This window comes from Rhinolophus sinicus, chromosome 6 (assembly GCF_057876585.1).
Source record: "Rhinolophus sinicus isolate RSI-liver-muscle chromosome 6, RSI-T2T, whole genome shotgun sequence".
Lineage (NCBI taxonomy): Eukaryota > Metazoa > Chordata > Mammalia > Chiroptera > Rhinolophidae > Rhinolophus > Rhinolophus sinicus.
The window spans coordinates 47,124,939-47,151,385 of NC_142506.1; the positions used below are offsets into that span (position 1 = coordinate 47,124,939).

Genomic DNA, 26,447 nt, shown 5'->3' on the forward strand with positions numbered 1-26,447 from the left:
TTCAAGGGCATAACACCATTGAAGCAGCCGTGTGCAGGATCAGTATGAAGAGAAAAGGACTGAAGGCAGAGAGGGATTATTCTTTCACTCTAGACAATACCGGGCAAGTATTGTCACAATTTAGTGAAGAGAACAAAGTATTTTACAAAGAAGAGGAAGAATCACGTTTTCTGTATCTGTTGTGGGGCTGGCCTGAACTTTGAAGTTATAAGGTCCACAGCTCTTTCAGGGCACAGATGAGTGTTAGTAAATTTACCTTTATTCTGCTTCAGTTTTCTTCTAACATGGGGCCAAAGGTGTCCTCCAACCTTCATGTGTGCAGTGATAAAACTCATCTGATGAAGCCCGTTAGAGACAAACTTCTAAATCCTGTAGTCTAACAAAGTTAGGTTTAACTTGCTGACACAGGGAGACCACACACCAGAGGAGCTGGGAAGTCTGGGGGGGAAAAAAAAGAGCCAGGGGAAACCAGAGGATTTTTGGAGTGTAGGTAAGAATTAAGAAGCCTCAGGCCTGGGTTAGGAAGCAAGCTCCAAGGTTTTGTATCTTTGAAAACCGTAAAGTTAAAATAAGTGTGAGATGTTACATCTGAAAACCCCTTATTTGAAGCTCTGTATTTGGATTGGAAAAGCATCAGCATGATCCACACGGCTCAGCCTCTCCAGGCGGGACTGGGATGTTCCACTCATACTGACAGGATTTCAAACAACAAAGAAGTTTGTTTTGGGGAACAAGGTTACTCGGTCTGTGTCCTTTCATTAAACAACAGCAGTTTTCCATATTCTCAACGGGTATCGCCAAATTCTCGACTTTATAAACATTCATCTGAAGGCTACTTCCCTGGTGTTATTCAGTGTCCCCTTGGTTGGGTTAAAGACCTCTTCCACTTGCACCACCAATAACACGACAGGTACTGTGTGCTTTAGTTACGCACCACACCCCACAGCTAAACGTTTACTGATGCGTCATTTCATTTGACCCTGACAGCCAACCATCGAAGTATTTACATGAGAAACTGATGCAGAAATTAGCCTGACTACGGAATTTGCTTCTTCCATTATTGCGCTTACTTTCATTCTGCCGTATATTTTAGCTAGTTAATTTTTTTTCTCCCAGTTTCTGAGGAATCATTATTCTATCCTGCGACCACATGCTTCCTACGCAGTAGACTCTCAATAAACATGGAGTTGAATTACACACACGACTTGTAACTCGCTTCCGTGATAACAAGTGAATCGGAACATGCTCGTTCCTGGAGCTATTCTGTCCTCCTGACTCCGGGCATCAATCGCTCCCGCAGCACAACGGTGCGTGAGCGGCAGGTCCTGGGGGAACTGACCCAACCTCCGGCTACCAGGACTCGCGGGCACTCAGGTCTAAGCTCCGACGGTCGTCGCTCACTCCCGCGGAGGCGGGACTTCCGGCCTCTCCGAAGAAGCACTTCCAGCTCCTGCCGGAAGCTCGGCTGCAGGACGGCGCGTGCGAGGAGCCGCCGCGGCGACCACCCGGCTGGGCGCGCGTAGGTGAGCGTCGGAGGGGCTGGGGAGCCGAGGGTGCGAGTGTTCCTGGTGGCCGGCAGCCGGCGGCCAGCCTGCAGTGCTCCGTCTTCCTTTCCTGTCCTAGAAGTTTCCTAGAAACTTCCCAGGTTGGCAGAGCCGGGCGTTGTCTGCTCCCTGCGGCTTTGACCGAACCCAGACGCGTGGGCTCGATGGGTGCGCGTGTGTGTGTGTGTGTGTGCGTGTGCGAACGTGTGTGCGGACGTTGGCGCGTGTGTGCGTACGGGAACGTGTCTGTGCCGACGTGCGTGCGGCGTGGGGGGCGAGTGTGCGGGGTCTCTCGTCCAGCACAGCCGGAGGGGCAACGCCGCCCTGCACGACGCAGAAAAGCCTTATTAACTTGTCCCTTTGGAAGAGATGAAATTGGTACAGGCGATCAATAACTTGGTGTCACATTAGGGAAACAGCCCTGTCCTTCCTAATCATTTAACATTTATGATGGAGAAATAATATTAAGTGGTGGAGAACATTTAACATTTTTGCATAATGCTCACTGCCAGCTTAGACTGCCCTAAGTTGTGGGTGGATCCAGGTGAGGGTGTGACATCCCTGTTTCCAAAGAAACCACAGTTCTACTTAGAGGTTTCAAACATATAATTCTATAATACATCATCTGTATATGGCACTGTGTTTAACTCTGAAAGTCAAATCTCCCGATATATTTGACCCCCGTATGCTTTTGTAAACAGCACATCACGGGGGATTTTTTTTTTAAAATCTGAGTCAACAGTCTGCCTTTTGACTGGCAGGTTTATTGTACATGCATTCATTGATTCATTGTCACTACTGACAGATATTTGTTCAGGCCTGAACCTTTGGAGTCATCCTTGACTCAGCTCTTTCATACCACACCTAAAATCTGTCAACAAATTATATGGACCCCACTTTCAATATCTATCCAGGCTCCCAAACCCTTCTCACTGTCTTCACTTGACCAAGTTACGGTCATCTCTCACCTGGATAACTGCAGTGCTCCCAGCTAGTCTGCTTTTTCTTCTTGCAGTCTGTTTGCATCATAACATCTAAAGTGATCCTTCTAAAAAAAAAAAAAAAATCAGATTATCTCCCCCCTTTCCAAAAATCCTCCAAGGATTATCCATTTCACTAAGAGTAGAAGCCAGAATCTTTAGAATGGCCCCCAAGGTGCAGTCATGCTTTACCTCTGATCTCTTGTATTTTCCCTTTGCTCCACTCTAGGGCATCCTCAAGTACATCCTAACCTCAGGATATTTGCACTGCTGTTCCTTTGCCTGGAATGCTCTTCCCCCCATGTCCACATGGTTCAATTCCTTAAATTCCCTAGTGTTTTTTGAATATTCTCGGTGAGGCCTTCCCTTATGTCTCCATTGTACTTGAACTGATCATAGGAGATGCCATTGATTTATTCATTTATTTGGTTTATTATGTTTACCCCATTAGGATAGAAGCTTCACGAGGTCAGGTATTTTTCTGTGTGTGTGTTTTTTTTTAGTAGACTCTTCATAATGAGTGAATTTGGACTTTTTCTACCATCTTTCATTTTTTATTTTCTTTGCCTGTTTTAATTTCCTTTTTTGCCTTTTTATATTGAACTTTTTTTTTTTTTTTCCCTACTATTTTTTGCAAGATATATTACTCTGTGACTCTATTTCTGTTCCTACAGTGATTGACCATTGACTTTTAATTTTACTGTGCATACTTAATTGAATCTAATTCAATCTTAATAAAATCTTAACACTGTAGAACCTTTAAGTTACCTACTTTAAACAAGCTTCCTGGATCATCTTAATATTTTATTTTTGTAAAATGTAAACGTTCAGCAATAAAACTAGTAGTTGTTACTATTTTCTGGTGGTTTTGATTTTTTTTTTCCTTTTGGTTTATTAAAGTCAATTTATCATACATTTTAGTAGAGTTTTTTTGTATACTTAGCACTTTAAAGTTGATTTTTTAAAAGTATGTGATAATTTATCTTCACATTTTGCTGGGAAGTATGCAAGAGAGTCAATTGAAAGCAATATCATAGACATATTTCGTGTAAAATGAATATTACCCACAAAGTATGTAGGGGCTTCCACAAAAGGGAGACACCACTGTTTGCCAGTTATTAGGAGTACCTGGAATGAATTTGTGGAAGAGTGATTAGGGAAGATTTGGTGGTATTTGAAAGTGTATGTAGTAAAAGGGCACATATTGGCTCATTAATTTTATTAGTTCACTTTCATATAGTTTTGTCATAAATATTGTGAATTTGGTGTAGATTTAAGTCATTGGTGTTTGAGAGAGAAGACGCCTACAGACTCCTCGGAAATGCTTAAAGCTTTTTCGAGGGCCTACTTAAAATGGTGTGAGACAATTCAGTATGTGAGGGCAGAGGAGCTGTGGTAACAGCTTGGACACCGGTTGTGACATCAGGCATGAGGTGTATGAAAGGACTGCAGGACTTTCTGCTCAGTGAAATAAGCCAGTCACTAAAAGACAAACACTGTAGGGTTCCACTTATTGAGATACATAGAGTAGTCTAGTTATAGAAAGTCAAGTAGTCAAGTTCATAGAAACAGAAGGTAGGGGCTGAAAAGAGAGTGGTATGGGGAGTTCTTCAGGGAGTTACAGAGTTTCTTTTTTGCAAGATGAAAAAAATTCCGTGATTGGTTGCACAACAGTGTGAATGAATATATCGAATACTACTGAATTGTACACTTAAAAATGGTTAGATGATTTATGTGTATTTTATTACAGTTAATTTTTTTTTAAAGGACAGCATATGGATTTGTTTAAAATTGGGCTAAATACTTAGAAATTGTTACATTTTAGGTGTTAATTTAAAAGCAAATGGCATTTTTGCCTTTAAGTGTTTAAAGGTATCCTCATATTTAGTCTCCCAGCATGAACTTCCAGTCAGTGAAACCCTCTTATATTTCCCTACCCGGAAAATGTGTTCTCTTACTCTCTGCCACTCATTTCTAACAGCTTAACCAGGGTGTGGATGCCACACGGAGCGTTCCCTTACTCTTGACCCACATGGTTCTCCTCCATCACTGAACTTGGTCCTTGCATTCCTAATTTTAGGTCATAGTTTTTCATTGTTAGTTCTCTCTCCCAATTAGACTGTAAGTTCCAGCTAAGCATGTCTTCTGTTTCCTTAACCTGTCACAAATCTGAGGACTCACAGTTTGTTAGTGCCTGAGCCAGGATTACTACTTAGAGCTGCTGAATCTCTGTGTGTTTCCCATTGAGGTTGAGTTTTCTACTTGATAGGTGTCATTGTGTGAATGATACATCTGACTTCATACCAATTATTTTGGTACAATTTTGAACAAACATTAAGAAAAAATTTAGGAAAATACATTTAGAAAGATACTAGAACTCATATTTCAAAATCTTTTTTAACTGAGTTAATGAAAGGCTTTAGGTGTAGCTGGATCAACTCTGCTTTCCTGTTTGGTCTTATTTTCAGATAGGTTTTTTCCACTTAGTGACAAAGGTGTCCCTTAGTTATTCCAGGTTTAAATCATTCTTTTGTTTTAAGGTTTTGGGAAAGAAAGATTTTGATGTCTCCTCAAGGGCTAATGTCATTTGCTGAAAGATTGGCTCTGTTTGCTTGGGTTAGGATTTTCAGACAGGGACCAGTTGCTGGATGCAAGGAACTAGAGGTAAGGAGTCTTCAGATTGGCTGTCTTCGGCCATTCGTCCACTTCTGTAGTGGGTGAATGGCAGCGCACCAGGCAGAGAAAGTGCGTGTTCCAAAAGGGCTAAGAAAGACAAAATAGATGAGAACCATTTCAGCAGTATAGATTAAGCAGTATAGATTTGATTAAGTACATTTCCCAGGTTAAGAGCCTTCCATCCTTCAAAAATAGCACAGTAATTTTTAGAAGAATTAAGAAATCGGTTAAATTTTGAATTAATATTGTGCAATTACAGTAAGGGAAATGTAAGAACTTTGTAAAGTGCTATATAATTTTGTTCAATAATTTGCTTTGTTGTTGATGCTTCAGACTCACCACCAAATTCTTCTCATGTCCTCTAACTTTCTTCATTGATTCTAAGACTCTTAGCCATGTCGAGCAACTTCTCATGTGTTCGTTAGCCATTTGTATATCTCCTTAGGCTGTATGTCTGTGCAGATCTTTTACCTATTTTTCAGTTGGGTTATTTGTCTTTAGGAGAGTGGTAGCAATTCTTTTTTTATTTTTTCAGTTATAGTTGACATTCAATATTATTTTATACTATTTTCAGGTGTACAGCATAGTGGTTAGACATTTATATAATTTACGAAGTGATACCCCGATTAGTACACCCCTGGCACTACACATAGTTATTACAATATTGTCTGTATTCTCTATGCCGTGCTTTACATCCCCATGACTATTTTGTAGCTACCAATTTATACTTCTTAATCCCTTTCCCTTTTCCACCCAGCCGCCTAACCCCCCTCTCCTCTGGCAACCATCAAAATGTTCTCTATATCAATGTTTTCTATATCTATTTCTATTGCATTTGTTTGTTTATTTTGCTCTTTAGATTACACACGTTAAGTGACATCATACATTATTTGTATTTCTCTGTCTGACTTCCTGCACTTACTGTCCATCCATGTGGTTGCAGATGCCAAGATTTCATTCTTTTTTATGGCTGAGTAATGTTCCATTGTATATACGTACCACCTCTTTATCCATTCATCCATGGGTGGACACCCAGGCTTCCTCCGTATCTTGGCCATTGTAAATAATGCTGCAGTGAATATATGGATGCACATGGCCCTTCAAAGTAGTGTTTTATACTTCTTCTGATAAGTACCCAGAAGTGGAATTGTGGGTCATAAGGTAGTTCTATTTAAAAAAAAATTTTTTTAAAGGTTTTATTGGAGAAGGGGAAGAGGACTTTTATTGGGGAACAGTGTGTACTTCCAGGACTTTTTTCCTAGTCAAGTTGTTGTCCATTCAGTCTTAGTTGTGGAGGGTGCAGCTCAGCTCCAGGGGCGCAGCCCACCATCCCTTGTGGGACTCGAGGAATTGAACTGGCAACCTTGTGGTTGAGAGCCCACTGGCCCATGTGGGAATCCAACCGGCAGCCTTCGGAGTTCGGAGCATGGAGCTCTAACCGCCTGAGCCACCGGGCCGGCCCCTTCTATTTTTAATTTTTGAGGAAATTCCATACTGTTTTCCATAGTAGCTGTACTAATTTGCAATCCCACCAACAGTGCATGCGGGTGTTTTTTTCTCCACATCCTTGTCAAGACTTGATGTTTATTGATTTACAAGTATTAATGATAGCCGTTTTTATAGGTGTGAGGTGATAGCTCATTGTGGTTTTAATTTGCATTTCTCTGATGATTAGTGATGTTGAGCATCTTTTCCTATGTCTGTTGGCCATCTTTATGTCCTCTTTGGAGAAATGTCTATTCAAGTCCTCTGCCCATTTTTTAATCAGATTGTTGTTTGTTTTTTTTGGTGTTAAGTTGTATGAGTTCTTTATAAATTTTGGTTATTAACCCCTTATCGGATGTCTCATTAGTGAATATCTTCTCCCATTCAGTAGGTTGTCTTTTCGTTTTGTTGACAGTTTCCTTTGCTGTGCAAAAAGTTTTCAGTTTGATATGGTCCCATTTGTTTATTTTTTCTTTTGTTTCCTTTTGACTGAGGAGATAATAAAAAAAAAATGTAATTAAGAACATTCGTCATTAGCTATCAACATTAAAAATGCACATCCCTTTTGATTCAGCAATATCCGTTTTGAGAATGTTTCCTATGGATATATTTGCACAAGTGTAAAAAGATAAATGTGCAGGCTTAATCCTTCTACTATTGTTTGTAGTCAGAAAAACTTGGGAATAATCCAAATGTTCATGAGTTTGAGGACTGGTTAAATAAATTATGGTTTACCAATACAAATATGCAGCCATGAAAAAAATTAAAGGTCCTGACATGGCTGTGGCTAAATCTCTAGGATATGTTACTGAATGAAAATGTAAGGAATTGAACCACATATCTAGTAGTATGCTCTCATTTATATAAAGAAGAAAGTAATATATTTGATTGTACAAACATGAAATATGTATGGAAGTATGTGTGACATACTAATAAATCTGTTGCCAGTGGGAAGAAATAATGACTGGCAGGAGTGAAAGGGGAACTTTCAGTATATCCCTTTAATACTTTTGAATATCATCTATTCAAAAAATTAAGTGAGAAAGATATGCAGAGAAAAATACAAAAGGGATTACTGAAATGGAGAAAGAGGCAGTTTCTTAACTAATGATCTTTAGACACTTGAACAAACCTTTTAGGAAAACTATTTTAAGGCCAAGCCTAAAATCAACCTGTGAAAAAATGTGAAGACAAGAAAAGAAGCTTTTAGGATTGATTTAGAGTAAAAAATAGTACAAGAAAGTCATCTCCTTGGGTGTAGTAATACATATTTTTTATCTTTAATCTCGAACATTTTCAAGGTAGGAAAATGCAGCGAAAAGTATAATGAACACCTCTATACTCATTGCCTTTATTTCATATTTTTCCCATTTGGTTCATATTTTAAAAATATATGTAATGTAGTAGAAGAGGTGACAGAAACCTGGCAGATTGATTCAATTTCTTATCTTTGGTCCTTTAAATGGAGAATGATTCCTGGTTTGCCAAAAAAAAAAAAAAAAAAAAAAAAAAAAAAGTGATGAAAAGCATGTTGAAGATAAAAAGAGGTAGGATGGTATTTATTTGGCTATTTGAATTAGTGTTCATCCCAAGAGCAATTACATCCAGTAGTTTGTAAAAGAACTGGCCAACATGACTGCAAAAATTCCTGTTCGTAATCTTTGAAGAGCAATGAACAGAGGAGTTACAATTTCTAGGAAAGATGTGACCCTTTAGAAAATAGTAATCTCAGGAGCTGGGAAGAGGTTAGTCAGTCTTGCTAAATTTACCGCATGTTTTCTTTGGGTTGAGATTCCTTGGTGAGCCAGGGAAATTTGTAGAGAACAGTGCATTATTTCCTCCGTCTTTTCATCATCATTCTCCTTTTCCTCCTCCTCATTATTATTAATAGAAGAAAAAACAACTACCCATTTCAAAAAATATTCATACGACTCCGAGATGTGTAAGTTATAAAGTGACAGTCTCCCTTCTCTTACCCCATTCTGCCTCTGTCTCCTCGGCAGGGCGTGTTCCCCGATTCCCTGACTAACAGTATATTTTGATTTCAGTGAAGCATTTCACAGAGTTCATGCTGTTCTTGAATGTGAGCTGGGTAATAGGAGGGCTTGCAACTGAAAAATTTTACCCATAGTTTGTATGGGTTTCTGTCTTTGGTCAGTGTCTTAGATTCTTTTTTTGTCTTTGTTCTTATAAAAATTGCACAGGACAAAGCTGGGAGAGAGAGTTAATATGTTGGATTATTGGATGTTTAATATATATAAATGTATAAAGTTCTACATTTATACATAATATTATAACGTTTTAAGTCCTACCTCAAAATTCGTTGTACAAGTGCAGGATAGAGAAGACCTGACTTGAAAACACTTGAAGGGAATTCATAAGACTGTAGAAACAGGTAAACAAATAGATTTTCTTTTCGTATCAGTGTCAATATCAACTTTTTTTTGATAGACAATTTGTCCATGGCTTTCTAGAATCTTAAACATATTTATTTACTTGGAATAATTGTCTTGATGTTTTTCCAAGGAAGTGCTTCAAAGGACAATAATAATTTAAAAATGAAAGATGTTTTCAGTTCTTTTCTTTGGGACAGTAAACAATAAAAACATTTAACAATAGAGAAATGATTAAGTGGATTGTGGTATGTACATGTCAACATTAAAGTGATTAAAATGATGATTCTCTGGCTGTATAGAAAAATGTTTATAGTGTTAATAAAAGAAGTAGAACAGAAATTATGGATCATAATAAAATTCTGTTTACACGTTAATGAAAATTGAAAGGGTATTTAAAACTACCGAAAACACTTTTTTAGGGTAATGTAATTGTAGTGAAATTTAAACATTTTAATTTTGTGATCAGGAGGTGACAGTAACTCACAAATGGCGATGGAGTGTAGTTCATTGCAGTCTTAATAGTAAACAACAGTCTTTCCTATGTAAAGGGAATGTAACGTTAGGCTACATTATTAAATAAATGATGTTCAGACCATTGAACCCACATATAGGTCAAGTCACATTTGGAATATGGTTTTCAGTTTTAGGTATTTTAAGAAAAGACTCGGTAAATGAATTATGAGGTGAACTTGGAATTCATGTTTACTCTGGTAAAGCATTCTGGAACATGGGTATAGGAAGAGGAATGAGGGGAAATAATAGCATAGTGGTGGCTTTCGAATATTTAACTGTTAGCTGGAAAGAGTATGAATAGCTTGATTCTCTGGCTGCAGAGGGCAGGACTAAAATCCGGGGGTGGAAATGATACCATGTTTCCCCGAAAATAGGACCTAGCTGGACAATCAGCTCTAATGTGTCTTTTGGAACAAAAATTAATATAAGACCCGAACTTATTTGACTATAAGACCTGGTAATATAATGTAATGTAATATAGTATATAATGTTATAATATAATGTAATGTAATATACTGGGTCTTATATTAATTTTTGCTCCAAAAGATGCATTAGAGCTGATTGTCCGACTAGGTCTTATTTTCAGGGAAACACTGTAGGTATATTTCATCTCCTCTTAAAGAACTGTTACCTAACAAGTAGAGACACCTGAAAATTAAATGGGCTGTCTTCATTAGTGAGCAAGTAGATTTAAATAAAAGGCATTCTTAACCGCGGCTTGGTTGGCACCTGGATGAACCTAACCAAGGAACAGTGAGTGACATGCCACTATGTTCAGGTAAACAGGAGAGGGCCCAATACAGGCAACTACAGAAAATGGAACTAGGTGAGCAGCTGACTTCAGGACAGTTTGAGGAGGCACTAAAATGGGGAGGGGGGCTCAATTGGGGGTGATCAAAGTGGTGGTGTTAGCAACAGGCAGTGGTGGTCCAGGGGTCACAGTGACTCATTGGATGACTGGCCAGAGGGAGAGGGTATGGACTTTGAAAACAAGACGGGGTCCAGTTTCTAGATCCTGAAAGAATCCAAGTATCAGAAAGTAAATTATTAGAGGGGTTAAGAGGCTAGTCAAAATCATCAAAAATATTGACCTGACACGGAGCCAATTAATTACTGACGTTAGATACCTTCTACCTAACGACCTCAGGTCCTGTGGGCGTAGCACACAGGTAGGAAAGAAAACATTGTTACTAGAGATCAAATAGGGTCAAGCATGTGAAGGAACTTTGTAACTCATGAATTACACATATTAAAGAAGGACTTCCTGGTATCTTCATTCCTGATTTTGCTATTGTGCCACTTCCTTTCCCTGCTCACCAGTTGACACTGTTTTTCTCCCCGAGACATTCTCACCATTAGTTGGCGTGAGCTCCAACGTGTTACTGTTAGGCCCAGCCCCTGCCAGTTTCAGACTGATGTGGGGCCTGGTTGTGAATTTCTGGGTTTGAATAACCCCGACTCTAGTTCATGGAACCAAGATTCGGCCTAATACTTTAACTTCTCATAGGAATGGAGCTCTGCAGTGATCTTACTAGTTTTCCTCATCAGGGACTAGAACTTTGCATCTGGACACAGGTTTGTGACCAGGCCCCTTTGCTGCTGACTATATTTGTGTCTGAGCATATAAACCATGGTTTCCCATGCCTGCCCCACCAGCCTGTTGATTTTACCAAGTCATCTGAACTCTTGACATTTCCTCTTTTGCTTTTCAAACCTGCTAGGCAGGTTTAGATCTAGGTCTTGGCCCCTTCCCGATTGTCCTGTCCTCCCATATTTACACCGTCAAAATTCAGCCCCATTTTGAAATAGGGGAATTCTTACGAGAATTGGGGAAAATGTTTTTAAGAGAAGCTGGAGAACCTGATTGAATGAACCCAATACTGAAACTTGATAAGAGAGAAAAATGTTCAGATTATTTCCTTTGCATGGGAACAGACAACTGCAGTAATAGATAAAATATCTACTATTACTTTAAAAAAGATAACAAAGGTAGAGAAGTCATAATACTGGAGGCCTCAGCTACCCACATGCTAGTGGAGTTTATGAGTTATCAGGAATGTGATTTAAACCCAGGAAGGTGTGATTAGTGGTGTATGCGTTTCTTATTTTATACACATAGGGTAATATTATTAAACTGGAAAAGTACTTTGTTCAATAGTCCTGTAATTTGTGGTCATTTCAAAATCCTTGTACTGCAACATTGCAACATTTGTAATGGAAACCAAGTTTTATTTCGACAAAGGTGAGGGCATGGCGGTAAACCACATTCACAGGGAACACAAGGTTTTCAAGCCCTGGTCTCACAGGGTCTCTGCCGTCTCTGATACTGTTACTCCATTATTCCTGCTGCGCTTGGATTCCAAAACACCAGGAATCTGGTTTGCTTAAAACTCTCTGGCTTTCTTCTGATCCTTCTAGGGGTTTCTTCCCTCTCCCTTTTAAATATTTTATTTCTCTAGGGTCCTATCATTGATCTTCTTTTCTTGCCACTAGTACACTTTTGATCTCATCCACTTTCATGGTATCAGTTATAAATTGTGTTGATGACTCCCTGATACACATTTCTAATGAAAACATCTTTTGAACTAGGAACCAAAGTCTTCCTAGTCTTTGATTTTATAATTTCTGTCCATTTAATCACCAAACCCTGTTGATTCTAGCTCTTAACTTTCTCTGAAATCCATACCCTTCTCTCAGGTCTTCCTACCACTGGACTGTAAACTCCTGAGTCAGGAATCGTGTGTGTGGTTTCCTATGATGTGAGGCCTAGCACAGTACCTAGAATGCAGCCATGCTCAGTGTGTGTTCAACGAATGATGGCGGCCAATGCCTGGTGTCAGGCCCTCGTTGTTTTCACCTGAATTATAACAATATTTCCCTAACCGACCACTGTTTCTTACTTCCTTTTAATGTACTGTCTACATAGCCACTGGCCTGACATATCTAAAATACAGTTCTAAAAATCTGTAATTTTAATGTGTATTTAAAAGATAAACTCTTTTTAAAAATCATAGCCATTATATTATTGTCATAGCTAAACATGTAACAATGATTCTTTCCCTTTTTTTCAAAATAAATTTATTATTAGCCTTACTAGAAATATTCTTTTTTTAAATAACTACTCTGCCATCTTGACTGTAACCCTAAGAAACAGTTATTCTTTCATATCAAATATCTAGTTGTGTTCAAATTTTCAATTTTCTCACATTTTAAAATTTTTTTACAGTTTTGAAAAATGAGGATCCAAATAAACTCCATACATTGCAGTTAGTTAACATATCTCAAGTTTTTAAAATCTCTTTGTTCTCTCTCTGTTTCTTTTTCTCTTTGTGTTTCATTTGAAGAAATTGATTTGTTTGTCCTGTAGAGTTTCCCACTGTCTGGATTTGGCTGCCCACAGCCTGGTAGTGTCCTTTAGCAAGTTCCTCACTCAGTTTTCTGCTTCCCTGGGAAATGGGCATTGGATTTAGTTATCATTCCTAGACAGATGGTGCTTTTCTCTGAGGTTCCTTTTTTTTTATAAGCATTTAATTTTTTATTTGTTATTCATCATAGGTGTTCCTTCCTCTATCTGTGGATTTGTGTTTTTGTCCCTTCATGAGGCGAGAACAGTGTTCATATCGCCTGTTTCCTGTTTATCAATTTATCCCTTTTTCTTCTCTTTCCTTCCCACCTACTTCACCCTTCAGTAAATGACAGAATAGACAAGTCATGTGATGTGAGCTAACGAGTTAAACAAGATCAAAATATGGTTAGGCAGTAAAGTAAAATCAAATTATGAGAGTTCTTCGCTTCACCAAAATATGAAGACTAAATTGGTCAGAAGTGTTGACCTCATGAATATATGAGATTTAAAAAAAATTTTTTTAACAGAATTTTTTTAAGTTCTTGTCAATGTTATAATTTTCTTCCTAGAGCTCCTCGTAGTTTGGATTCTGGCTCTATTATAATGAATGACACTTTGACATCAGATGTTATTGGTCGAAGAGTTGATGTTAATGGAGAACATGCAACAGTACGTTTTTATGGCATCGTCCCTCCTGTGGCAGGTACAGTATGATTTTGTATGTAGTTGGCTATTTTTTAATTGTTCTGTGTAGGCTTTTCTGTAGTGCTTTATAACATCGACTTTGAAGAAACTAACAACCAATTTATAGATGCCGGGGGTGCCAAAAAAATGTATACACATGACTTGTATTCATCTTTTGTTATTGGTATATATTAAGTATTACAATTTTAATACAGTTTTTTCCTTTCTAAAATATGTATGCACTTTTTTGTCACCCTCTGTAGTTTTATTTGGTGACAATATCCTGTGGTATCTACGGTTCTATTTAATTATATACTTTAATTATTTAGTGTTGCTATTTTATATTAATTCAACCTTAAAATATCTCCTGAGTAAACTTTAAATAACAACCAAACCTTGAATTCTCATAATCCTAAACTCAAAAACTAAGTAACTTTTTGAACTCTTCTGCCATTTATCCATGTGTATATATGTTTAATGTAGTCTGATATAAATACAATTTAGTGTTACCTTTTTTCACTTACTATTTGGCATATACTTAGCTAAGCATTATTTTACTTGTATTTTTTTAAATTGATAAAATTGACATACAACATGTTAGTTTCAGGTACAACATAATGATTTGATATTTGTATGTATTGTGAAATGATCACCACAAAAAGTGTGGTTAACATCCATCACCATATATTGTCACAAATTTTTTTTCTTGTGATGAGAACTTCTAAGAGATACTCTATTAGCTACTTTCAAATATGCAACACAGTATTGTTAACTATAGTCATGGTACTGTACATTACATCCGCAGGACTTCCTTATTTCATAACTGGAAGTTTGTACCTTTTGACTCCCTTCATCCATTTTGTCCATCCCCCCCCACCCTCTCACCCCCCACTTCACCTCTGGCAACCACCAGTCTGTTCTCTGTATGAGTTCTTTTTTAAAAGATTCTACCTATAAGTGAGATTTTATGGTGTTTGTCTTTCTCTGTTTTGCTTATTTCACTTAGCATAATGCCCTCAAGCTCTATCCATGTTGTCACAAATGGCAAGATATCTTTCCTTTTTATGACTGAATAATATTCCACTGTGTATATACACCACATGTTCTTTATCTATTTAGCTGCTGATGGACACTTAGGTTGCTTTCATGTCTTGACTATTGTAAATAATGCTGCAGTGAACATGGTGTGCGTATATCTTTTCATGATACATAGTGTTTTTGTTTCGTTTGGATAAATACCCAGAATTCTGGATCCTATGGTAGTTCTATTTTTTAATTATTTGAGGAACCACCATACTGCTTTCCATAATGGCTGCTTTAATATACATTCCCACCAACAGTGCATAAGGGTTTCCTTTCCTCCACATCCTTACCAACACTTATTTCTTATCTTTTTGATACTAGCCTCTCTAACAGGTGGAGGTGATACCTCATTGTGGTTTTGATTTGCATTTCCCTGATGATGAGTGATGTTGAACACCTCTTCATGTGTTTATTGGCCGTCTGTGTGTTATCTTTGGAAAAATGCCTGTTCAGATCCTCTGCCCATTTTTTGATCAGATTTTTTTTTTTTGCTATTGAGTCATATGAGTTGTTTATATATTTTGGATTTTAACCCCTTGTCAGATATATGATTTGCAAATATCTTCTCCCATTGGGTAGGTTGCCTTTCATTTTGTTGATGGTTTTACTTGTATTTCTTAATGTTTATTTTTAGTACAATACATAGTGTTTAATTATTCCCCACTTTTAGACATTAATTTCCAATTTTATACTTTAATAAATAACAGTGTAGTAGACTTATTTATATGTCTTAGTCACTCAGCAAATATTTGAATATCTTTTATATATATTAGGAACTGTTTGAACTGGTACAGGGAGATTCAGTGATAAACTTAGACCAGAGGGTCTCAAAGTGAGATATCTGACCAGTATCAGCATCTCTTGGTTACTTGTTGGAAATGCAAATTATTGGGCCACACCTGAGAACTACTGAATCAGAAACTCTGGAGCTCATGCCCAACAATCTGTTTTAAGAAGCCCTCCAGGGCATTCTAATGCTAAGGTCTGAGAACTACCAAACTAGATAGATATGGACTCTTCCTTCATGAACCTAAGGTTACTGTGGAAGTTTGTAAACAGATACTTAATATGAGAGGATATTTTTCCTTGTTTGACTGGGATTATTGGTAAATGGGAAGAGAAAGTAACATTTAATCTTAAAGTCCGCTGATTAGCAATCTTAATTGCTAATTAAGCAATCACTGTGTGCTGGGTGCTTTTACATATGCTCTCTGCTTTGAATATTATAATAATTCTAAACTATAGATGGTATTTTTTTATAGATGAGGAGACCAAGACTCAGGTCTCAGAGCTTTCATACAGCAGAGCTGGGATCTGAATCTGTGCTTTGGAGTCCATGCCCTTTCTACCCTACTGTTTTCTCAAGAATATGAATATTTTAAGGTTCTTGATATATGTTGCCAAATTGCTGTCTGAAAGTATTGGATCAGTGTCCAATACCCAGTTCTCCGGGAAGTAGCCTGCGATGGAGGTTCATATTCAGGAAGCTTAGTGTTCAGAAAGTTTATTAGGGAGTACTTTCGAGATCAATACTGAGGGAAGGGAGGGGGCAGGATTGGGTGGAGGGAGGGAGAAGCTGGGCTGTGTTGTGGTCTAATCCCATGTTTCAGCTGGCCTGTGACTCACTCTGAAGACGGAATTGCTTTTAGGTTTTCCAGGTTGAGCTGAGGGGCTCGGCATTTAAATCTCTGTGACAATCTGTCATTGGGTTCTGTTTGCCCTGGGAAGGTGTGCTTTTCCCAGTGGAGACAATTCTAAAAGAGGGCCCACAGTTGAGGGCTAAGCTACGAAAGCCAGTATCCCAGCAGCTATGGGGAGTAAGCCCCAATTAAAGGCAGGCTGGAGTGGTGCACACAGATACAGTAACACGGGTGGGAGCGATTCGTGGTGGTGGTCATGCGGGAGACCCTGCTCGCTGCGCCATTTGTCGTGCTGGTCGACCTGTGGGGTCTCTGGTCCCGCTCCCCACATAAGAACGCAGGATATGGTGAGGCCGAAAAGGAACACCCATGGAGCCATAGGTAGGGGAGTCATACCACTATATTCTCTCTGGCGGCACTATACTCTCACTGGAGGCTGGATCCACACAGTCCGCAAACCGCCATCCACGCTTGCCAGCCCAGCCGCCATCTTCTTGCTAGCCCCCATTCTTCTCTCTCTTCTCTCCCTCTCTTCTACTCTCCTCCGTAGCCACAGCAGTTATATTAGCGGCTAATTGGCTAACTGGCTACAGCTGACGGCCAATCAGCCACAGCTGACGGCCATCTACTACCCGAGCCAGCACTCCTCCACGTGATGCCGAGAGCCTGTAAACTACTTTCTGGGGCTCTGCCCCCACACTCCACCCCTACAGGCTCTCGCCTCACAATCTACGCGACAAGCGTCTTCCACGAGGGGCCCTGTGCGAGGAGCCTGGGGGTGAATGCAATATCCTGGACACAGCCAGGCTCTCTGGGCACAGCTAGGGTTTCTCAGGGCACCACCAGTGCTTCTGGGCACAGCCAGACTTCCTGGGCTTATTAGGGTACCACCTGTCTTCCCGGACACAGCCAGGGTTTCTCAGGGCACCACCAGTGCTTCTGGGCACTGCCAGACTTCCTGGACTTCTTAGGGTACCACTAGTTTCCCTGGGCACAGCTAGGATTTCTCAGGGCACTGCCACTCTCTCTGGAAACAGCCCGACTTCCTGGACTCAGCCAGGTCTCTCAGGGCACTGCCACTCTCTCTGGGATACAGCCCGACTTCCTGGGCACAGCCAGGGCATCTTCAGGGCACAGCCAGACTTCCTGGACACAGCCAGGGCTCTCAGGGCACTGCCACTCTCTCTGGGATACAGCCCGACTTCCTGGGCACAGCCAGGGTATCTTCAGGGCTCAGCCAGACTTCCTGGACTCAGCCAGGGCTCTCAGGGCACTGCCACTCTCTGTGGGCACAGCCACACTTCCTGGACACAGCCAGGGCTCTCAGGGCACTGCCACTCTCTGTGGGCACAGCCACACTTCCTGGACACAGCCAGGGCTCTCAGGGCACTGCCACTCTCTGTGGGCACAGCCAGACTTCCTGGACTCAGCCAGGGCTCTCAGGGCACTGCCACTCTCTCTGTGCCTCTCAGGGTACCCTGCTGGAACAACAGCGACTCACAATCAAGGTGCTTACATATTCTCAATGGCGGCCAGTCAAGAGACAAAAGCAAATATCCCCCAGTTCCACTAACAACAGTTCCCAAACAAACAGTCAAGAGGTCCATTAAATTAGGGATGGAAGGCAATTCCCCATAGTCCATAGTCATTCACCAGGGCTGTCCTGGGGGTGAGGGACAACCTTGACCTCACCTTCATCTCCCACGGAGGACTCAGCAAGCGTTACCTCCTGGGACTACAAGTCCTGCATCCGGGCTGCCCGAGCAGGAACTTCCCCGGCCCACAGGGCTGCAACGACCTTCGCTTTCTCCGGCCTGTGCTGGTTGGGGAACCGTCCACATCTTTCCACCTCTCCACGGGGCTCCATCTCTGCAGCAGCTGCATGGCTTTTCCTGTGCTGGTGGGAGAACCGTCCACATCCTCCCACCCCTCCACGGGGGTCCAGCTGTCCGGCAGCTGCTCCTCCTGGTCTTCCTGAGACTCAATGTTCATACACACAAACTGCTCCACTGTCCTTTGGAGAGCTTTGGCTGGCACCATACCCTGCTCGCTGCGCCATTTGTCGTGCAGGGAGACCCTGCTCGCTGTGCCATTTGTCGTGCTGGTCGACCTGCGGGGTCTCTGGTCCCGCTCCCCACATAAGAACGCAGGATATGGTGAGGCCGAAAAGGAACACCCATGGAGCCATAGGTAGGGGAGTCATACCACTATATTCTCTCTGGCGGCACTATACTCTCACTGGAGGCTGGATCCACACTGTCCGCAAACCGCCATCCACGCTTGCCAGCCCAGCCGCCATCTTCTTGCTAGCCCCCGTTCTTCTCTCTCTTCTCTCCCTCTCTTCTACTCTCCTCCGTAGCCACAGCAGTTATATTAGCGGCTAATTGGCTAACTGGCTACAGCTGACGGCCAATCAGCCACAGCTGACGGCCATCTACTACCCGAGCCAGCACTCCTCCACGTGAGGCCGAGAGCCTGTAAACTACTTTCTGGGGCTCTGCCCCCACAGGTGGGTTAACAAATATGAGTTGGTACGTGTTATTTTCATTTATTAAATTGCCGGTGAGTTTGACGCATTCTTCATTTATGTATTGTCAGGTAATTTTTTCCAAGAGTCACAATTCTGTAAAAAGGGAACTGCTGTGTATTTCTTCCTTATTAATTATCTCATTGTATGGGGGCATTCTTTCCATTACTTTACCTCAATTGGTTGGTACTACTTTTGGGTTTCTTTTAGAGGTCATCTGATGGAATTGGTACAAAGATGCAGACGAATTGAATACAGATTTAGTAATTACTCCTGGGGTTACTTCATTGCATGTTGCTCTAGGGCTATTGTGACAATTAAATGAGTCAAGGTGTGTGTTTAAAGCACTTTGACCAGTTACTGGTACATAGTGTTAGCTATTGTTGTAAATAAACATGTAAAACATTAAAAAGAAATACAGCAGTCTTAATGTTCTGCAAATGGCTACTTGTGGTTGGAAATTTAATTTCCTGAGATAGGATCATACATAGATTAAAATAAATGTTCTATCTTAAAACTGTTTAGGTGGAAGTAAAGATGATGTGCGGTGGGCTGCAGTGGACAGAATAATGCTCCTCCCCGCAGAGATATCTCCAGAACCTGGAGCATTGTGTTAGATTACGTCGCAAAGGAGAATTAGGGTTCCAGGTGGAATTCAGGGTGCTGATCAGCCGACTTTAAGACAGGGAGGTGATCCAGGTGGGCCCAGTGGAATCACAGGCTCATTAGAAGTAGGGTCGGGAGGCGGAGAAACAGTGCCAGAGTGCTGTGACAGGAGCAAGTGTTGACTGGCTCTTGTGGGCTGACTGGGTGGGTGGAGGGGGTCACCAGACCTGGAACGTGTGCAGCCTCTAGGAGCCGAAAAGGCAAGGAATGGATTTGCCTCTAGAGCTTTCAGAAGCGAGCACAGCTCTGCAACACCTTGATTTCAGTCTAGTGAGACCCGCAGCAGACTCCTAACGTCCAGAACCGTAAGATAATCAATTTGTGTTGTTTCATAGCAGCAGGAGGAAACTAAAACTAATCCTGCATATCTGTGTAAGGCTCATGGAAATCTACCCTGTATTAATTACTTGCTTTCCAAAATAACTGGGTGATTGAAAGGCAGGATAAATGATTTTTTTATTAATCAGTCTTCATAATAGTGAGTTGATTCACTAGAAGACCAATGAATTCTAAAAAGTCATAAAGTCATGGGTTTAAACATGTTGGATATGTTCCAGTCCAGTGCTGTTATTATTGATGTGCACATTGTCCCGTCTTTGGCCAGTGGGAACCCTTTCATATTGGCTCCCAAGTATATTCGATGTGACCTGTAGATTTTTGATAGTGTCCTTCGTGATATGATAAGGAAGCAATCAAAGGTGCAAGGTTCATCATATACATTTTTTGCCCCACATCACGATCAGTCTTTTCTCTAAGAGCCTATAGTGTGTGTGTGTGTGTGTGTGTGTGTGTGTGTGTGTATATTTTTTTTTTTTTGGTAGCAGACAGCATTTGGAGACTACAGTCTGAGCTCTAAGGTTATTGTTTAATTGCTATTGGTTATTGTTTTTAGGCCTTTTTTAGTGGACAGAGCTGTATTTGTAGGATTAATTATTAGAGGTAGAATAGATTTAAGGAGAACATGTATTTAAAACTACCTCAAATAGAAAAATACAGACAGAAAAGTAGAATAGTATAAGGAACATCTGCATACTCGTATGTTTGTTATTTCAATCTAACAATTCACATTTTGCCATATTTGCTTCATTTCTTTTATTTTTTTGTTTAAGCATTTTAAATTAAATGATACATATTGTGGTATTTCATCCCTAGATACTTCATCATGTATCTAAAAAATAAATACATTGTGGGGACAGAGCCAGGAGTGCAGTTTCCAGGCTCTGAGCCTCAGTGGAAAGGTGCTGGCTCGGGTAGTAGATGGGCATCAACTGTGACTAGTTGGCCGTCAGCTGTAACCAGTTAGCCATTGGCCACTAATATAACTGCTGTGGCTGAGCTAGCAAGGCAGATTGCAGTTAGCAAGTGGGGTTGGTTGGCAGAGACAAGTGGACAGCGGGTTGCGATCGTGTGACTCCTGCTCCTTGTGTCTCCAACCCAGCCGCCAGCGAGAGTATAGTGGTGTGACTCCCCTACCTATGGCTCCGTGGGTGTTCCTTTTTGGCCTCACCATATCCTGCGTTCTTATATGGGGGGCGGGAGCTGAGACCCCGCATGACACCCTGCATAACATACATTTTTCTTACAAAATAGTATGTACATTTTACAGTTAAATTTTGATTCATATTTTCATACTGGTGAAGAGTTTTTATACCAATAAATAAACCAGATTATTGAAAAACTTTGTCCTAATTAACCTCTTGGTTTATAGTTCTTGAAGATTTTTCCTAATGTGGAGTGGGTCCATTCTTTAAAATGAATAATCGTATGGTCCTTCAAAATTATAGGTCTTTTTAATCTGTTGTTTATGCCATCAGAATTCCACACTAGCTTTTTTTCTTGATTAATTTAAAATATGAGTTTCTTGGTATCCCCTACAAAGAAAATCTTTATCTAATCTTGACCGTTGTTAAATTTTTTTTTCACCAAAGAGGAAAGTTGTTTATTTAACATCTTCAGGCTTTTGTAGCATTTATTTACCTACTGTAGGCTTTTGACATTATTTATGATCTGAGTTACGTAGGCCAAGATTTTTTTTTAAGATTTTATTGGGGAAGGGGAACAGGACTTTATTGGGGAACAGTGTGTACTTCCAGGCTTTTTTCCAAGTCAAGTTGTTGTCCTTTCAATCCTAGTTATGTAGGGTGCTGTTCAGCTTCAAGTTGTCCTTTCAATCTTAGTTGTGGAGGGTGCCATTCAGCTTCAAGTTGTTGTCCTTTCAGTCTTAGTTGTGGAGGGCACAGCTCAGCTCCAGGTCCAGTTGCCGTTGCCGTTGCTAGTTGCAGGGGGCGCAGCCCACCATCCCTTGCGGGAGTCGAACCAGCAACCTTGTGGTTGAGAGGACGCATTCCAACCAACTGAGCCATCCGGGAGCTCAGCGGCAGCTCAACTCAAGGTGCCGTGGTGTTCAATCTTAGTTTCAGGGGGCGCTGCCCACCATCCCTTGTGGGACTCGAGGAGTTGAACCGGCAACCTTGTGGTTGAGAGCCCACTGGCCCATGTGGGAATCAAACCGGCAGCCTTCGGAGTTAGGAGCATGGAGCTCTAACCATCTGAGCCACCGCGTCGGCCCCCAAGATATTTTTTAAAATAACATTTATTGATTGGTACTTTGTTAGTGTTGTTTTGTTGCTGTTAATATTCCAAACTTTTTGTTCTTTTTTTCATAGCCTTTATTGGAATAATACTACATTGAGAATCAGTCAGCACAGATTATCTGGTAGCAGATCTCCACATGAAGTAAAGTGCTTGTTCCTGAGCAATTTGGTATAGCTTTCAGACAGCTTATGCGCTTTTGTCCTCCTACAGGAGTGAAGAGTAAGGTGTATGTGTGTTTACATGTGGTCACAACATGGTATGTTTTCATGTTCTGGGAGTAAATGGAAGAAACAGGTAAACTGTTGACTGTTGTCTAGAAGAACATTTAAACATTGTGTCAAAACCAAAGCCATTGTCTTTGACAGACTCACGATAGTATTCTGATGAAAAAATTGTAAATAACTTAAGTAGGTAATGCATTTAATTATTTCAGGACGCATTTTCTAGCTTATTTATTACTGGGTTGTAGCCCTGCGTAAAATTTGTAGCAGATTCCATTATAGGAGAAATAGGCATTTGGTAATTTCTAACTTAAAGTGTTTTATGCTCCTGGTCATCTCTTCCCTACTTTATAGATGCAAAAAATTTGGTGCTCTGGTGTGTTCTTGTTTGAGGCTTTGAACAGGTGTGGGTTTGCTCCTGAGGGAGAATTCTTGCTCCTGCAAGTTAGTGGTATTCGAGTAGCCCCCAACTGTGCCAAAAAGGGGGGGTCCTCTACACAGAGTGTTGTGATGAGGATTCAGTGAATTGATGCATAGAAAGCACTTAGAACTGTGTCTGACAAGAAGTAAGGTCTTTTTACATTTTGGAGATTGTTTTGATTGAGAAAAAAGTACTCCTTTCTCAGGACACTTAATTTCCATCTATAGGAAAATCATCATCATATATTGTTTTTTGTTAGAGTGTGATGCTTCATTGTTATCTGTCAGAAAATCAATATAATAAAAATCTATAATTTTTTAATCTAATTTTAAAAATCTATAATTTATGGCCCTCAGGGCAGAAAGTGTGGTCTTTACTGGTCAGATTAAACCACTCTTACTAACCACATGCCTTGTATCTCAGAATAGCAACATAGAGCACCTGTGCTCCAGTTCAAGTGCTTTTGGTTGGAATTTGCTGTCTTTAACTATAATTAGAAACCTAGCCGAGGTAACATCTGTTTAGGAAGGGGAGTCTCATGCAGGGTGCCTAGGGTACTTGTAAAAGGTATAAATCCTCAGGTTCTACCCCCAGAGGTTCCAGTTCAGTGGGTTGGAGTTACGGTCCAGGATTTTAACATGCCCCTAGGCGATTGTGAAGCCGCATTCTGAGAATAGTTAGGTTTGCGTTCCTTAGGACGCACCAGTGCACCTGTGGAAAATGAGATCCCCAGAATGAAGCCATCTGAGCCCTTTGTGGGACTGCCTTTCTACAACTAGGCCTTCTGTCCTGAGCTCAGGCTGACAGGCTTGAGTTAAGAAATAGCCATTGTGACACATCAGTGAATATGTCGTAAAGATGTCATCAAGTGTGTTGTGTCCTTCATTATCTTAGTCTGTGCCCCTGACACAGGCCTGCACTCCTGTGACAAATGCCTGTTAGCTCAGGGGCAGGGTAACTAGGTTTTCTTCTGATGAACTGAGATCTTTCCTCTGGTCAAGAGAATGCCTCTCCTTTCTCGCTACAAGGAAGCTCAGAGCTATGTTTGTACTTCAGTGCTATTTCTTTAGTTTTCTTTTAATGCTTCTTATTCTCTCACCTCTTTTCAAAATTAATTAATTTTTGGTTAGTGGCTTTTGATCTTCCGGTACCCAGTTTTCTTTCCCTATATAATTATTATTATTTTTTAAAAATTGTAAGGTATTGCAGATCTTTTAAGGACATTGTCACATTACAGATTACAAGAGACTCTTCAGGTGACACTGGAATATTCCTAGGTCAGGGAGGCCTGAGGGAGTGCAGAAAATAACCTAATTCATCACTTCAAAGGGCCAGAGGGTTTTTAGACCAACCTTGTAATGTGATTCCAGCCACTGGAGTATTGAAACTTGGACTTTGTTTCAGCCGCAGCCGTGAGCTGTTGTAGTTGCAGGCTCCAAGAAGGTGCCTTCCCTGAGAGGAGTTTTGTACAGATCAACACAGATTGAATCAGAGTAGCAATATCGCTTAATGGAGATGGAAGTGTCTCTCCATTTCTCATGCTTGGATGATTTGAATTTAGCTATGTCTTTAAAAAGAGTGTTATCTCAGGAGCTGGTCAGCCCAGGAAGGGGCATAAGGACCATGAGGCAGATGTTGGCAGTGCCCATCCTGGACTTCTCGGGGGAGGCAAGGGAACTGTGCCCCTGGCTCAGCCCTAGTGTGGACATGGGTCCCACATGGGGTTACAGCTGGTGGACTTGAAGCGGCTCCTGTCACTGACCTTGTGAGACAGATGGAACTAGATACTTTGGCCACATACCGTTAGATATTCTGTTTATCGAACACCTCTAGTTCATATTTCATGCTCATGAAGCAATCTTCTGATTATGACGTAGTTTCTTGTATTTAGTCTATTTACAGGGTAGAATATATTGGTCATATGGAAGGAATCATTTAAAAAAATAGCCTACTTTTTAGAGAAGTTTTCGGTTCACAGCAAAACTGAACAGAAAGTACGGAGAGTCCTGTATACCCTTTGCCCCCACACATGCACAGCCTGCCACACTGTCAGCGTCCCCCACCAGGGGTCGTAGTCCTTGAACCTACATTGTCCATCGTATACATTAGGGGTCACTCTTGGTGGTGTACAATTTGTGGATCTGGAAATATACAGTGACGTGTATCCACCAACATCACACAGAATAATTTCTTTCTCCTAAAAATCCCTGTGATCTGCCTGTTCAGCACCCCCTAAGCCTAGTAACTGATCTTTTTCCTGTCTCCATAGTTTTTCCTACCTGGCATGTTACAGTGTGGGACCCACACACTATGTAGCCTGTTCACGTTGGCTGCTTTCACTTAGTTATTTGCATTTAAGTTTCCCCCCTGTCTTTTCATATCTCAATAGCTCATTTCTTTTTAGCGCTAAATAATATTCCATTGTCTGCATGGACCATGCTTTGTCCAAGCTTCCAAGTTTTGGCTGTTATGACTGAAGCTGCTATATATACCCATGTGTAGGCTTTGTGTGGACATAAGTTTTCAACTCATTTGGATAAATACCAGGGAGTGTGACCGCTGGGTCATTAAATCCATGTTTTTTAATACTTGTGATTTCAGTGAAGTTGGGTCTGATTACAATTGGCTTTTCATGTGTCTTGATATCTAGGGGGAGAATGCATTACTCATGTTGGCTGGAATATTCAGGTTACTTATCACTGTAAACTAATAAAGCTGTATTCAGTGTCTGCTTCAGTCTCTCAGGCATGTGAATTTGCTAGCCTGAGACTGATGAGGTCTGATGACCGTGGCATGTAGAGGGCAGAAGTCTAGATCTTCCGGGGCTGGCTCCTGACTGATGAGGTGTCTCCTCTCTGTACCGATTTCTGTTCTGCTCCATCTTTAATGCACTGGCTCGAGGGTAAAAGCTTGCAGAACAACAAGTCTTCCTCGGCAGCGTCCCAGCTAATCACAGTTAAATGCCGTCCTTGCTCTTTCCACCCCTGTGAGCATGAGAAGTGACCTGTTCTTTGCAATGCAGAAGAATGGCTGTGCTGTGCGTTCTTGGTAATCAACTCAACTCATTCTGATAGTTTGTATGGTGAATAACACTAATTGTATTTATTTCTTATATAAAAGCCTTTACTTGACAAAAAGTGCATTAGGACACAAAAGAATTGTGAGTGCTGTGCAGGGTCTGGTCCTTTCTTGCCGTGTTATTTTTACAAGTGTGACAGAATAAGACGTACATGTTTGGTCTCTGCTTTGAGCCTGACCCAGAGCTCCTACAATCTGTGTCATTTCCTGAGCAATAGAGATACTAGGACCATCTTTTGTTCTAATGTTAGGTCTTTGACCCTGGTTCCTGCCACTGGACGACTTAAGGCCCTTGGGATCTCCAGAGTGACGAGTGTCTTGTATGCTGCTGAATGACTGGTGGCTGGGTCCCCTTGACAGCTTCAGGATGGGGACTGGTCACCAGAAAGACCCACTTTGATTAGGAGCTTGAAACTTTCAGCCCCACCCCCATCCTCAGGGGAGGGAAGTGGGACTTCAGGTTGATTAATAATCAGTCGTGCCTGCGTGGTGGGGTGTCCATGAAAACCCCGAAACTGCAGGGTTTCGAGAGTGTCCAGGTCGGTGAACGCATCCACTTACTGAGCGGGTGGTGTACCCCTGTGGGGACAGA

General features: G+C 41.0%; 1 protein-coding gene across 4 annotated transcripts in view; it reads left to right on the top strand.

Moving 5' to 3' along the window:
* The first annotated feature begins 1,389 nt into the window (after positions 1-1,389).
* TBCE (tubulin folding cofactor E) overlaps positions 1,390-26,447 on the top strand; it is a 66,461-nt gene continuing 41,403 nt past the window's right edge. For 3 of the 4 annotated variants that reach the window (XM_019746979.3, XM_074316718.2, XM_074316719.2), the window contains exons 1-2: positions 1,395-1,523; positions 13,510-13,643. In XM_019746979.3, coding sequence (XP_019602538.2) covers positions 13,544-13,643 — 100 coding nt within the window. In that variant the 5' untranslated portion in view covers positions 1,395-1,523; positions 13,510-13,543. Of the gene's footprint in view, positions 1,524-13,509; positions 13,644-26,447 lie in introns of all 4 variants that reach the window. The other variant, XM_074316721.2, reaches the window with a different exon arrangement.